This window comes from Mustelus asterias, chromosome 1, assembly GCF_964213995.1.
Source record: "Mustelus asterias chromosome 1, sMusAst1.hap1.1, whole genome shotgun sequence".
NCBI lineage: Eukaryota > Metazoa > Chordata > Chondrichthyes > Carcharhiniformes > Triakidae > Mustelus > Mustelus asterias.
In genome coordinates, this window is record NC_135801.1 from 95,419,922 (window position 1) to 95,435,571 (window position 15,650).

At 41.2% G+C, this 15,650-nt stretch overlaps 1 protein-coding gene across 3 annotated transcripts in view; it reads right to left on the minus strand.

Annotated features, from left to right (window-relative positions):
- dhx15 (DEAH (Asp-Glu-Ala-His) box helicase 15) overlaps positions 1-15,650 on the minus strand; it is a 131,365-nt gene that overhangs the window by 91,344 nt on the left and 24,371 nt on the right. For all 3 annotated transcript variants that reach the window (XR_013498267.1, XM_078215485.1, XM_078215484.1), the window contains exon 2: positions 605-950. Coding sequence is in view for 2 of the 3 variants with exons in the window: in XM_078215485.1 (XP_078071611.1) it covers positions 605-950 (346 nt within the window). In the remaining variant the exon portion in view is untranslated. The remainder of the gene's footprint in view (positions 1-604; positions 951-15,650) is intronic.

A 15,650-nucleotide genomic window follows, 5' to 3' on the forward strand; every position in this document is an offset into this window, starting at 1 on the left:
ACTAATAAATAAACTTTAACATGTTCACACTTCTAACTGGCATTAGGATTCAGGCCAGCTGTCAGCATGGCAAGTTGTCTGTCCATCCTTTCCCATCATGAAATGTGCATTGGGAGGAAACAGGCCCCCCAACCCCATTATTATACACACCCAGTTTCTCAAAGTCAGTTCTTTAATGATTCATACACGTCACCCAACAGAGGTCAAGTAGATGAAACTTAATGTCTATGCAACATGTACGCTGAAGTACTTCAAGAAATTACAATTTGGTCCATGGCTCAATGGGCGTGTTGATTAAAAGGCCATCACTCGCCAATCACCACTCAAGTACTGCATTACAACCAAAGCATGTTATTGAACAGAATACAATCCAATTTCTTCTTCCAAGATTCCAGCTGCATTCCATGTTATATTATTTGAGTCATTGGCGAATCAGTTAAATACTATCTACTCAAATTCAAGTCAATTAATTCACACATCATTGGACATTACCCTGGAACCTGCATATTATATAAGACTAGACTGAGCGCCCTACTACTGCTCCTCATACAGACGTTTGTATTTTTTTGCATAATTAATTTCACACCAACTAAAAATCACCAACCTGTGTTGTCTTTCCAGAGCCAGTCTCACCAACGAGAACAAAGGACTGGTGCTTGGTCAGGATTTCAGTGAACCTTTCCTTGTAATCCCACACAGGCAGCTGAAGTCTCTTCTTCAGGATCTCGTAATAGCGTGGCGTGTGGGGCAAGTTGGTAAATGGGTTGATAGCCTGTTGGTGAAGTGCCGGAGTTGTAATGAGAGGCATACCACCTCCCGTAGTTAAAGCTGGATTGGACGAGTTCCTTGAATCTTTATCTCGATCCCTATCTCGGTCTCGGTCTCGATCCCGATCCCGATCCTTTGAACGATCATAATCTTTGTCACGGTCTCGGTCTCTATCTTTCCTCCTGATAGAAATAAAAGTTTGTATTAACATAACGAGAAATTAAATGCAAGATTGCCAGGTACTTATGTTCTTAAAATCAGCACCAATGTACTAAAGGAGCAAATAATGAATACAATATTTCAAATGTTATAATTTGTGTATTAGCAAGTTATTATTTGACATTGCAATGTTGTAAAATGTGACAAATATTGACCAAATACCTAACTATTTAAATCACCCTTCAATCCAACAAAAAAGCTGGGTGCCTTGCTCATGCCATTTTCAATTAGACTTTAGAACAAAACATTTTAAATTTTATATGGCAAAACAGACAAGTTGAGAGATCAAAGGAGTCAACATGCTCAATCACTGCAAGAGTATCAAACAAAGCTGAACTACACAGGAGCGTGAAAGTCAGAGGCAGGCATGCTAAAATTGTAAAATACTCTGGTCAGACTGCAGCTCAAATAAATACTGCGCTTTGAATACTGTGGCTTTGTTCAACATAGAACAGGCACATTCAAACCTTCGGGGCAATTCAAGGAAATACCATAAAGTTGATCCCTAGCATCAGTCACAAGGAAAAAAATCACCGGAAACACCTGGGTTCTGTAGGCACAAAAGGAAATGACCAAGAAGGGACTTGAAAAGGTGCAAAGATGGCAAGTGATCCAAAAAGTTAAGTCCAGAACACTTTCAAATTAAACCAAGATATTAGGAGAAAGGTGCCAAACTATCAAATAATAAATTGATTATGCCACTAAGTTGTTAACATATGGAATGGACTTGGGAGGAAGTAAGTACTGGAATAAAGCTCTGGAATCATCAATAAACAGTTCAGTCCTCGAGTAGGGAAGAAGCTGCAAGATGTGTCCTGGATGGACAAGGCAGAATGGAGTGAAGATTTATTTTTCTTTCATGTCATAAACAAATAGGAATTTTCAAAAAAAAATGCTGCTCAGGATCAGATTTATGGCATTATCATGAATTGCCTCCAAGAACGGAATGCGTGCCTTGCCTGTTGATCTAATTTTGAAACAAATAATTGGGCAACTCATGAACCATGTCACATCGTGATGCATCCAAGTCTATTCATAATGAAGGCCTCCAAGAATAAAATGTGGAAGATTGCTGCCAGCCTTGGTGCACTGGTAACGCTCTCTACTCTCAGTCAGAAATTGGTAGATCGAAACGCTACAACATATCACAGAATCTTGGTTACCACTTCAGTAAAATGCAGTTTTAATTTGGCGAAGGGTCCAAAAATGTCATTTGTGACAATGTTGCTGAACTTCGGGGGGAAAAAAGGAAAAGTCAATGCTCAGAACGATGGACAGTGTGGGGAGGAGTTTAACACTTGAATTTAAACAGACATTCAAGGCGGAATAGAAGGCTATGCCACCTACTGTGGTGAAGCCCACAGAGGGAAACAAAATCTTTTAAAACAAAGAAAAGGCTGCACACGCACAGATTGCCTTTTTTTTTAAAAAAAAGATCTTTGGCTTCTGTGCATGCATTGGCTGTATAACAGCTGCACGTGCTCAGTTAGGACACGATCATGATCACATCTGCAAGCTGGTAAATGGCCCTGCGCGCATGCACGGTTTGTCTTTTTTTTTAAAGCTAAGATTCCGGGAGCCTGCACAGAAGAGAAATGGAATAAAGCAAAACAGCACAAATAAGTCAGATGACTGAGAAGGGAATGCCATTCAGAAAACGTGCTCAAAGAAACTAGACATGGGAGAGGGATAAGAACAAGAACAGGTCCCAAAACAAAAAAAGAAATCCCCAAACCAGGGGGTGGGACAAAAAAAAAAGTCAAGTCAAGGAACAAGAACAAAAACCTGAAACAGGTCCTGTTTAGCAAAATTGAAAGTATGAAGTAGAATAAAAGACTCTGAATTAAAGAGACAGAGATCCAGAGAGAAAACTTTTCCAAGAGACTTAAGAGACGTCAAAAGATCCAAGGAGGCAGCCGAAGTTCAGGGACTATGGGCTTTTGGAGCAATGGTGTTCTGCTTGGCAGTGCAGTGCATGTAGAAGTTGAAGCTTGGATGCATGAAGATATCTACGGGAAGGAACATCGGAAAGAGAGCTTGAAACCCTGGAAGTGGATTCTCACTGAAGACATCCAAGAGAAAACATCACTTGGGAATGAATTCCAAAGTGAATTTTGCAAGTGTGGAATTGAACACCCTCCTAAGAAAGACAGGATTTCAGTGAGACAGGTTGACTTAGTGTAACAAGTATCTGGGGAATTGATAAGAAATCCATAATATCGGCTTCAGGTGGCATCTGTCACGTGATTTTTGGACTGTGATGTGTCTTGACCACAGTTTGCTATCAGTTTACATGTGCTGCATACTTACCATGAATATTAGAGTTTAAGAGAGATATTGTAACTTGTGCTATCATTACACATTTGTATGCATCTATAAAGTTGTAGCCGAGGTAAAGCAGTAGTATGATTTGACTCATTTCTCAACCTTTCCAACCTTTTTGTCTAGGTATCAGCATTTTGTTTATTAAGTGTTTCAGCCTTTGTAAAAGTCAACAGCAGACTCCTCTGTTCAGCCACCCTCCACATTTCTAAGCAGAAAAATAGTAGGGTAATCAAGCCAGATTTCACCTTGGCTCCAGTCGTAACACCAGCTGGGATCATAACACTGCATAGAATGTTTAGAATGTCTCGAGAGCCATGCTCATCTTGTGCTCTACTGTGCTGTTAGTTAAGACCAGACTAAATAAAGAGGCTTTCACAACCAAAATCGAGCCTGATCAAATCATGAGACCCCTCAAGCCTACTCCACCCTTCAATATGATGGCTGGTCTTCTAACTCAATTCCACCTTCCCGCAAAAGCCTCACATTCCTTAGTTCACTTAGTACCCAAATTCCTATCAACTTAAGTCTTGAATATTCTCAACATTGGAACGTCCACAGGTCTCTGGAGCAGAGAGTTCCAAAGATTCACAAACCCTTTGCGTGAAGAAATTTCTCATTTCAGCTACAATTGGCCAGCCCTGAATAAATGCTAATCCCTTTGAGTCGTAATGGGGATGAGATGTCTAGAGTTGTCTTCACAAGAGAAGAAAATTTTTCATCCGAGTCCCAGATCAAAGGTAGATTTCAAAGCAAAGGGTAAACAAGGAAGTTCTTAAAATATCCACATTTTCTTTCAGATCAAAAGGACAAGTTCAGAATAGAAGTTAAGAACTAAAATCTCTATCTGGGACATTCCAGGTAAGCCACATTGCTGTGGAGATAGATTGCAAGGACGCAGTCATTTGTGTGGGGTTTATCTGTGTGATTTTCTCGCAGAGAGAGTTATTCTGCTTGGAAGGCTGAGAGAGACCATGGAACATAGAGGCCATTAGGAATCAGGGGTGCTCCTCATCTGGAGTCAATAAGCAGGAATTGAGAGTAGAGTTGCCCTCATGCTTGGAATGAAAAGACCAAGTGCAAGAGTATTTAGCAATGTCAGGTCTGCCTGGTGGAAGAGATCAGCAGTGGAATCTTCGCAAAGGGTGCTCTGGAAGTCCTCAGGGAATGCACTCCAAATCAGAAATAAAGATAAATGAAATTCTCATTTTGCTCTGTGGATTTCCGTCAGTCTCTTCCAATCCACTGGATCTAACCAGAGAGAGAGAGAGAGAGGAGGAGGAGGAGGAGGGACGAGAGAGAGAGAGAGGAGATGGGAAATGGCAGACTAGGAAGCTGAGGAGAATTAAAATAAATTCCTGAGAGCTGTGCTGCACTCTGGTTTGATCCCAGAAGGGGTGATGGCTGCTCCAAGAGCCTGTAATGCATAGGGGAAATCTTGGATGGAATTAAAAACAGAACTGTATGTGATCTGTTGAGATCTTCAGGTTTGAATAATAAGCGTTTACAAAATAGTGCTAATTTACAAGCACTTGCTTTAATTCGTGTGCAGTAAAAAAAAATCTTCCAGCGTGATTCTCTCGGTGAAGAACTGGGAGTTCAAATTTATTTTTAAAAGTTCCTGGTCTCCCTCAAGATCGTGGCAGTTTCAATTAGATCACTTCTCATTCTTTTGAACTCCAGGGAATACAGGCCTCGTCTATTCTATTCCTCATCCTAGGAATCATCTAATGAACTTTTGTTGCACTCCCTCTAGGGCAAGTATATGCTTCCTTGGGTAAGGAGACCAAAACTGTATGCAATGCTCCAGAATTGGCCACAGCAATGCCCTGTATAACTGCAGTGAGGATTTACTTATACCCCAATCACTTTGCAACTAGAACTAACATGCATACTGCATTCCCGATTGTTTGCTGTACCAGCATGTTAATTTTCTGCGATTCATGTAGAACGTGTGGGTCCCTCCGAGTGCCAGCAGCATTTTGCAGTCTCTTTTATTCCATTTCTTTTATTTTTGTACCGAAGTGAGTAACTTCATACTTCACCATCTACCTTGTTCTTGTTCACTTACCCAACCAGTTTATATCCCTCAAAGCCTCTTTGCATCCTCCTCAGCACTTATTTTCACATGTAGCTTTGTATGGTCAGCGAATTTGGATACCTTTCTGAGCCATATAAATAGTTATGGCCCAAGCACTGATCCTTGTGGTGCCTCATTAGTTACAGCCTGCCAACCTGAGAATGTCCTGTTCATTCCTGCTATTCACTTTCCATTAACCATTCCTCAATCCATGTTAATACGTAACTACCAGTTCCACAGTCCTAATTTTGTGTAATAACTGCTTGTGTGGCGTCTCAGAGTGCTTTTGGAAATCCAAATAAAACCACAAGTACTGGTTCCCCCTTATTCCTCTTACTAATTACAGCCTCAAAATTGATTTGTCAAATGTTATTTCCCTCTCGCCCAAATAATAGATTCCAGTATTTTCAGCTACTGATTGTAGATTAATTGGCCAATCATCCCACATTTTCTTTCTGCTACCTTCCTTATATATCAGAGTTATGTTTGCTACCTTCCAATCATTGGTAAATGTTATGGAATCTAAGGAATACTGGAAGATCAAGACTAATGCATCCACTATCTCTGCTGCCATAGCTTTTAAAATCCCAATATGCATTTTCAGGGTGACTTGTTATCACTTAGTTAAGGTGACAAGATGTCGGAGTTTAAGCTGGGACAACCTGGGTTTTTTCACTCAATGTCCCAGATCATTCAAATGTCCGGGTTATCAGTTGTGCTGATGCCCCTCCACTTTTAACCCACTCCTTACATTCAATTTACTGTCAGCAAATCCCCCTCTCCCCCAACAAAAAAAAAATCTTCCATGAGCTGCACTCTCGGAATCAGTACCCAACCTCAATGCAACACGAAAGCACCGGCATAATTGTAAGATTTAAATGAGGTTTTGTTCCTCCAATTTTGGCAGCCATTGGCTGGCCGCTGAGAGGGGGAAATGGAGGTTCTTTAAAAACAAGACAAGTCCTCTGCCATTAAATTCAGCAGAGCATTTCTGGGTTTCCCTTCCTGCAAGCCCATCTCCCCCACACCTCCCCATAAATATTAGGGCCCCTGTTGCAAAACAGAGCCTCTCCCTCAGGATTGCACTGAAAGGTCAGTTGGATTGTGTGCGCAGAGGCTGGAATGAGGTACAAAGTTCTGAACTATTAGTTAATGCAGAAATGAGGCCAGGCTGGTACATTATAAGATCAGTTTTTGATTTTAACACCTAGATTACTGTGTTCCTGAATATTCACCAGGGTACAAACCAAAAAGATGAATTTTAATGTGCACTGGAGATTGCCTTCTCATTTACAGCAAGCATAAAACTCTTTTGAAAACATTTCCCTTAAAGAATACACAAGCTGCAGTAGTTTCAAACTCAGGGATGTAGTTAGTGACTGGGAGCCACTGCCGACTGTGCACAACGGTTCATATGTACTTTGGCACCATGAGCCAAGTCCAGCCACCAGAGAAAATGAACAGAAGGCCACTGCTCAAGAGTGAATCCTTAGCGCCATACATGCCAAAGCCAGCAGCTGCAGCAGCGAGTGAGACAAAGTCAGGGTGGAGAGTGCCAGCCATTGCCAGAAATTGTAACGAAGGCCTGGGCAAGGCTGCTCTTTCCTTCACTGATTCCCCACCCCTTTTACATGGCATTACTTCAATCCCAATCTCAAGATATAACTGCACCCTAAAATTATAACCAAAATCAGCAAAAAGCATTGCAAGCAGGAACAATTAAGCCAGCTTGGTCACAAGCTTCTAACTCGTGATTACACGACTATCTAGGTTTATGCCACTGTCATCTTACGATCTTCTACCTTCAACTGCCCTGTCCCAGGCTCCTGTCTTTGGTTGTCCAATACGAGAGTCATCACCGAGTCCCACCTTCCAAGACTTTGCAAGGTGATCCAATTTTGACTTCTGAAAATCTGGTCACCCGACACTTCGTGCCAATAATTTCTCCAAGATTATTTCTTTACTCAAGTTCCTCATTCTCATTAAACTTTTGGTTCCCTACTATTTCTGGAATATGTTTTGTGTCTGCCATGAAGCCAGACAGATGTGTTAAAGTCTCTTCCATTTCCTTATTTCTCATTATAATTTCACTTGCCTAGTCTCCAATGGGTTCATGTTTATTTTCACTAATCTCTTCCTAGTTACATAGCTATAGGAATATCTACAATCTGTTCTTTTGTCTCTTGCTAGTCTACTCTCATATTCTCTTTCCTCATCAATTTCTTGCTTCTCATTTGATGAATTTGAAAATGCTCCCAATTCCCTTACTACACTTTTTGGCAACTTTATAAGCCTCTTCCTTTGAGCTAATACTACTTTTAACTCCTCTTGTCATCCATAGTTAAACCATTTTTCCTTATCTGGTTTGTCTTACCACTTTTATTTATAATCAAAAATTTTTTGAATGGCAATAAGTGAGCAGATCTGGCTTTTCTCAAGGAATTAAAACATTTGCTGATACTAGCATGTCTCCTGAAGATATAGTCACTAAAGAGTGAACAAAACACATGGTCTAGTTAAAATAGTATCAAAGGAGTTTATTTTGGGAATCAAAAGATGGCACTTGTAACAGAAAAAGAGGAGAACACCGCAGAGAACTCAGAATAGAAATGTTATGACTAAGAGGGAGGTAACATGGATTTGGAGAGAGCTTAAGTTTAAGAATTCTACGAGATACATAGAGGCAAACTATTTGCTGAAAGCAGGAAACTACAGATCAATTACCTTAACATCTGCCAAAGGGAAAATGCTGGAATCTATTATTAAGGAGATTATAGCAGGGCACTTAAATCTTAATGCAATCAGGTAGAATCATCATGGTTTTGTGGAAGGGAAATCATGTTTGACTAATTTAGAGCGCTTTGAGGAAGTAACAAGCAACATGAATGAAATCTGCACTTGGATTTCTGGAAGTCATTTGACAAGTTACGACCTCAAAAGCTACTGCACAAAATAAGAGTTCATGGTCTAGGGGGTAATATGTTAGCATGGATAGAAGATTGGTTAGTTAACAGGAAACAGAGTAGAGATAAATTGGTCTTTTCTAGGTTAGTAAACTGTAACCAGGGGAGTGCCACAGGTATATCAGTGCTAGGGCCTCAGCTATTTACAATCAATACCAATGCCTTAGATGAAAGGACTGAATGTACAGTTGCTAAATTTGCTGATGACAAGGATAGGTAGGAAACCAAGTTGTGAAGAAGACATAAGGAGTCTGCAAAGGGATACAAATAGGTGAAGTGAGTGGGCAAACATTTGGCAGATTGGGTACAATGTGGGAAAGTGTGAACTTGTGCACTTTGGCAGGAACAGAAAGGTAATGTATTATTGTTTTAAAAGAATGCAGAACTGAGGTGGAGGGGGATCTGGGTGTCTTAGTATCCAAAAAGTTAGCATACAGGTACAGCAAGTAATTAGAAAGGCAACTGGAATGTTGCTGCTTATTGCAAAGGGAATGGAGTATAAAAGTAGGCAAGTTGTGCAAGGTTTTAGCATAAATTGTGATTGTTTGAAATTTTGCATTCTCATGTTTGTCCTGATGAGTGCAAAGCAAAGTGCTTCAGCACCGTGTCTCTCTTTTCAGCAATATTCAAGTTCTGTACTACCAAACAACTTTATGGAAGAACTACTATGGCAACAGACAGAGATTCATTGCACTCAAGTTCCAGAGATGAGCACAATCTTCCCAGAGGAACAGGAGGATCAATGCCACTATGCCGACTCAGGAGAATAAGGGGTTTTATAACCTTCTGGAGTCTTTGCTAAAGCTGCAAGCTCATCAAGAATATGGTGAACTAACTAGACTTCAATACATCAGAGCAGCTGGCTAGTTAGATCTGTTATACATAGAGTCTAATCTAAACTATCCTTCATGCCTGTCAACTTGGACTTGAGAGTATACTATCAATGTAATCAATCAAGCCCAGCTCATACTGTGATGCATGCAAACTCTGTAACCTCAAGTTTATTAATTTCATCAATTAATTACATCTGATGCATAGACTTGTTGCTGGATCTTTAATTATTAAGTGTGAACAATGAATGTAAATAAATATTTAATGACCTTTCGCCCTGACAACTTGAGCAAGAAGGGGTTAACTCACTCAACTAAGTTTGAGGCAGGGCAGCATTTAAATGCGAATATAATTTGGAATAGCTGACACAAGTGAGACAAATTTAGGACATTTAGTACTTTCAGGTGTGAACAGATGTGAAATTAAAATGACGGGATTAAGGATTTGTTCTTTAAGCTTTATGAATTTACTGATCCCAGTGTTCCAGGCCTCACAATAAATATACAAGAATATGCAAAGAAGAGTATGGAAATCTTAAGAGGCCAGACCAAAGATTATTTTGCAACCAACAGGTTGTCTGGTCATCTGTACGATTGACGTATATGAGCCCTTGCTGTGCAGAAACTCGTTGATGAGTTTGTCTGTGGTACATTAAGGGTACTCTTCAAAAAGTAATCAATAAAGTACATTGGGATTGGCTCAAAACAAGATCCTAGGAAGATTCCAAGTGTACTCGTAACTTTCTAACTCCTAAAACTTAAATATTGCAAAACCATAAAATTTGACATGATCAAAAACAAACATTACTGCCACTCAAAGTGTCCTCTGATTAACTTAAATCAGATTTATACTAGCAGCAAAGGGAACTAAAAATGTTATTCTATGCTAGGGCAGTGAGCAGCATTTTCACTATCAATATCAAACTGGCAAACTCTTTTATTCTACAAATGAATAGCATCTCTTAGAATGCATTAGATAATAATTGTAACTGTATAGTTCATTTTTTTTCTGTTAATGCTTTGTAGAAGAAAAAAAGGCAACATAATTCACTGCATACATCAGTCCAAAATGCTATTTTTCCTTCCATATCCTTGTCTTTAACTTAATTTGTAGGTACTGCAAACAGAGGTAATACATGTTCAGTAGACTACTAATAAACACTGACCATGCTGTAACTTCATTTAATTTTCATGATAAAAGCATAACAGGGCAGGAAGCTATTCGGCCCATCAAGTCTGCACTGACAACAATCCCACCCAAGCCCTATCCCTGTAGCCCCGTGCATTTACACTGCTAAACCCCCTGACACTAAGGGACAATTTACCATGGCCAATCAACCTAACTTGCACATCTTTGGACTGTGGGAGGAAACCGGAGTACCCGGAGGAAACCCACGCAGACACGAGGAGAACATGCAGACTCCACACAGACAGTGACCCAAGCCAAGAATCGAACCCAGATCCCTGGCACTCTGAGGCAGCAGTACTAACCACTGCGCTACCGTGCCACTCTCAATCATAAGATTGCATTACATAAAATTAATACTATTTAATGCCCAAGTTCAAACAATACAAGATTTTCCTGTAATCCAATCTCAGTCATTTTGCCCCCAGCAAATCTTGCAAATTTGTATCTTAAACTACAATTACAGACTTCAACGTTAAACTCTAAATTCAAAATCTTTAACACTTGTGTTAACTTTCTCTACATGTGCAAAACTGGTTACTTCAGCATCATATAAATGTCTTAATGTCACAGAACATTTTACACGACAGTTTAATTTCCAAACAGCGAGAGCACAAATTCAGGGTCAATTTCAATGGTAAAGTAAACTTTCTGTGCCCACTCCCTTTTCAAAGCTCTGAAATGAGATGAAGCAGGGATAGACACTGGATAATATGGTTTACATATGCAGAAACCACAAATGATCAGTTGCAGTGATCCAAACAATATTAAATAGAGAAGGGTATAGGAAGGCTAATAGGAGATCAGGAGCAGAAGGTAGATCTGAATATCCTTGCTATGATCTGATCAGCTATTAGGGTTAAGACCAAAACATCTACTCTCCTCAGTTCTCCGCAATTCGTCTGAACCATGTCACAACAAATCAGAGAGAAACACCAAAACACATTTCCCCAAATCACAAAAGCACCAAAGTACATCAACTGCACTGAGGAAAAAGATATACCAGCACCCGTACTCAGAGAGCCTGGGATATGGTTCATTCCTCAGGAGAACCAGCTGATTGTTCTGCTGTTGACGTGTTTAACAAAGGAGATGAAAATAGTCCGATTGGTTAAAATAACTAGACACTGGGCAATCTCAATGTTAAACGACTGATCGAGGACGTGATGAGATTTTTCTATTATGATACCGAACAGGAGGATGAATAAATCAAGAGGCAAGTGGGTCAAGTATAGTTGCCAGTAATCAAGAAGGAGTCCACCCGATGTGCAGAAGCTGAGTGAACAGAGCAGGGGCAAAATCTTTCTCCAGGGAGGTCATTCAATAGTTTGGGATGATGGTCAACAAGGATCCTGAAAAAGTGAGGTGATTAAACATGGAAGAATCGCTAAAGGAGATAGCAATGAAGCAGGTAGTTATGTAGCTAGGCAGAGTAAGACAGGAAGGAATGCCCTAGGCCCAACCATCTTCATCGATGATCTTCCTTCCATCATAAGAAGTGGAATGTTTTGAGATGATTGCACAATGTTCACCACCATTCATGACTTTTCAGATACTCAAGTAGTCCATTGTCTAAATGCAGCAAGACCTGGATAAGATGCAGGCTTGAGCTGGTAACTTGCGCGCCACAAGTGCCGAGCAAAACCATCTCTAACAAGGGAGAATCTAGCCATTACCCTCGCCAAATCTTCCACTATCAACATCCTGGAGGTTACCATTGACCAGAAATCAAACTGGAACAGTCATATCGTGGCTACAAAAACAGGTCAGAGACTGCAAATTCTGTGACAAGTAACTCGCTTTCTTACTCCCTCGGCCTGTCCACCATCTACACATGCCTGGATGAATGCAGTTCCAACAACACAAGAAGCTCAGCACCATTCAGGATAAAGCAGCTCACTATACTAGCATCCCATCCACCACGTTCAACAGCCATTCTTGCCACCACTTATGCACAGTAGCAAAAGTCACCACCTACAAGATGCACTGCAACAACTCACCAAGGTTCCTTACACAGCACCTTTCAAACCCTTGGCCATCTAGAAGAACAAGGGCAGCAGACAGAGGAACGCCACCCCCTGGAAGCTCCCGTCCAAGCCACTCACCATCCTGACTTGGAACTATATTGCCGTTCCTTCACTGTTGCTGGGTCAAAATCCTGGAACTCCCTAACAGCACTGTGGGTGTATCTACACCACATGGACTGCAACAGCTCATCTGCTGTTCACCACCACCTGTGCAAGAGCAATTAGGGATGGGCAATAAGTGCTGGCCTTGCCAGCAATGCACATACCCCGTGAAAGAATTAAAATAAAAACATCAGATATGTTTCAATCCAGATGTCAGAATGGTCTTGGAAGTTTGCCAGAAATATTCCTTCCCCCACACCACATCCATGGCAATGTGGAGCAGAAAGGGTTTGAAAGAGCAAAGGGAATAAAAATCAAGACAATGAGGTGCTCCCTGGGATGTTGTGGGGGCCAGGAAAAGGCTCTACAAATGGAAAGGACTCCACTATATCCTGCCATAGAATCATAGAAACCCTACAGTGCAGAAGGAGGCCATTCGGCCCATCGAGTCTGCACCGAAAACAATCCCACCCAGGCCCTACCCCCACATATTTACCTGCTAATCCCTCTAACCTACGCATCTCAGGACTCTAAGGGGCAATTTTTAACCTGGCCAATCAACCTAACCCGCACATCTTTGGACTGTGGCCATTGGTACCCTGGACCGCTGATTATAATCTTGATGAAGGATAAATAAAACAGCCAGGATTCAAATTAACGTAGGAGCAAACTCAGACCTAGAAAGTGAAAAAAAAATGGCTAGCAGAAACAATAAAGTACATTAATTACGGAGTAGGAGTTAACTGAAGTTGATGTGCATGTAGTTAATATATTCTTATGAGTATAAGAATATAAAGACATGACAAAATGGATGCCTTAAACGTTCCACACACGAATGTCAGGTCTCTGAAACAAACACCAAAAATGATGGAATTAGCATCTGATTGGAGATAATTTAAATCATGGGTGTTTTTTTTATGTCAGACATTAACGGACCTGCTTGTTTATTTCCATCATTTTCTGTTTTCTTAGTTGTAATATTTTGAGCTTCAATAACACTTCCGTTTTGCCGTAAATAATACAGCTGCAGCATTTTGTCACAGGCTGAGAATGTGTTTTTCATAAACTAGATTTCTGGGTACCAATGATGTGGAGTTGCCGGCCTTGGACTGGGGTAGGCACGCAAGTAGTCTCACAACACCCAGGTTTATTTGGTAGCATGAGTGACTCACCTGATTAAGGGGCAGTGCTCCGAAAGCTCGTGCTACCAAATAAACCTGTTGGACTTTAACCTGGTGTTGTGAGACTACTTACTGAGGGTACCAATGGCCACTAAAGGTTCTGGATGCTACTGAGTGCTCCAGGAACTCTGCATTCCGCCAACCCTAGTGTCTTGTGTATCGTCTACTTGCTTCACCCTATAGCTGGCAGTCAAGCCTTCAGTTTTCCACTCCCAAGCTCTGTAATTCCCTCCATAGTCTTCACCTCTTTCTCACCTCAAGATGTTCCTTAAAACCTGCCTCTTCAGCCAAGTTTTTGATCACTTTATGTGTTTCAGTGTAAAATTTTGTCCAGTTGTATGCCTTTTAAGTGTCCTGGGATGGTTTACTATGTTAAACGGGCTCTGTGTCAGTACAAGTTGTTGTATCTTACAAATAAAACAAGAGGCCCGGTTATCTTTACTGAAGAGGGACATTAAGGACACGTTAGCAGATAGTAGGATAAACATCGATATACAGTCCAAGAAATTTAAGATGACAATAGCTTGGAAGGCAGCCAGTTTTTGAGAAAAAGATCAAAATTATAACAAAGCATCAATCTAATCTGGATGTGATACAATTATAAATAGGCATATGACACAAAGTGAAGCAAACTATAGGTGTCTGCAATAGATCAGGAGGCTGAATTAGATAAAGAACATCAAAGAACAGAAGTGCTTACAGCAACAGGTGAAGCTGTTAGAGCTAACTGAAACCGAACGGAGAATGTACAGATGCAATAGGAGTGAAATTCATTCTGGGGTCCAATTCTGGATTCTTACATGCAGCAACTGAGCACAGTAAGAAGTTTAACAACACCAGGTTAAAGTCCAACAGGTTTATTTGGTAGCAAAAGCGACAAGCTTTCAGAGCCTTAAGCTCCTTCTTCAGGTGAGTGGGGATTCTGTTCACAAACAGGGCATATATAAGAACATAAGAAATAGGAGCAGGAGTAGGCCATCTAGCCCCTCGAGCCTGCCCCGCCATTCAACAAGATCATGGCTGATCTGACGTGGATCAGTACCACTTACCCGCCTGATCCCCATAACCCTTAATTCCCTTACCGATCAGGAATCCATCCATCCGCGCTTTAAACATATTCAGCGAGGTAGCCTCCACCACCTCAGTGGGCAGAGAATTCCAGAGATTCACCACCCTCTGGGAGAAGAAGTTCCTCCTCAACTCTGTCTTAAACCGACCCCCCTTTATTTTGAGGCTGTGTCCTCTAGTTTTAACTTCCTTACTAAGTGGAAAGAATCTCTCCGCCTCCACCCTATCCAGCCCCCGCATTATCTTATAAGTCTCCATAAGATCCCCCCTCATCCTTCTAAACTCCAACGAGTACAAACCCAATCTCCTCAGCCTCTCCTCATAATCCAAACCCCTCATCTCTGGTATCAACCTGGTGAACCTTCTCTGCACTCCCTCCAATGCCAATATATCCTTCCTCATATAAGGGGACCAATACTGCACACAGTATTCCAGCTGCGGCCTCACCAATGCCCTGTACAGGTGCATCAAGACATCCCTGCTTTTATATTCTATCCCCCTCGCAATATAGGCCAACATCCCATTTGCCTTCTTGATCACCTGTTGTACCTGCAGACTGGGCTTTTGCGTCTCATGCACAAGGACCCCCAGGTCCCTTTGCACGGTAGCATGTTTTAATTTGTTTCCATTGAGATAGTAATCCCATTTGTTATTATTTCCTCCAAAGTGTATAACCTCGCATTTATCAACGTTATACTCCATTTGCCATATCCTCGCCCACTCACTCAGCCTGTCCAAATCTCTCTGCAGATCTTCTCCGTCCTCCACACGATTCACTTTTCCACTTATCTTTGTGTCGTCTGCAAACTTCGTTACCCTACACTCCGTCCCCTCCTCCAGATCATCTATATAAATGGTAAACAGTTGCGGCCCGAGTACCGATCCCTGCGGCACGCCTCTAGTT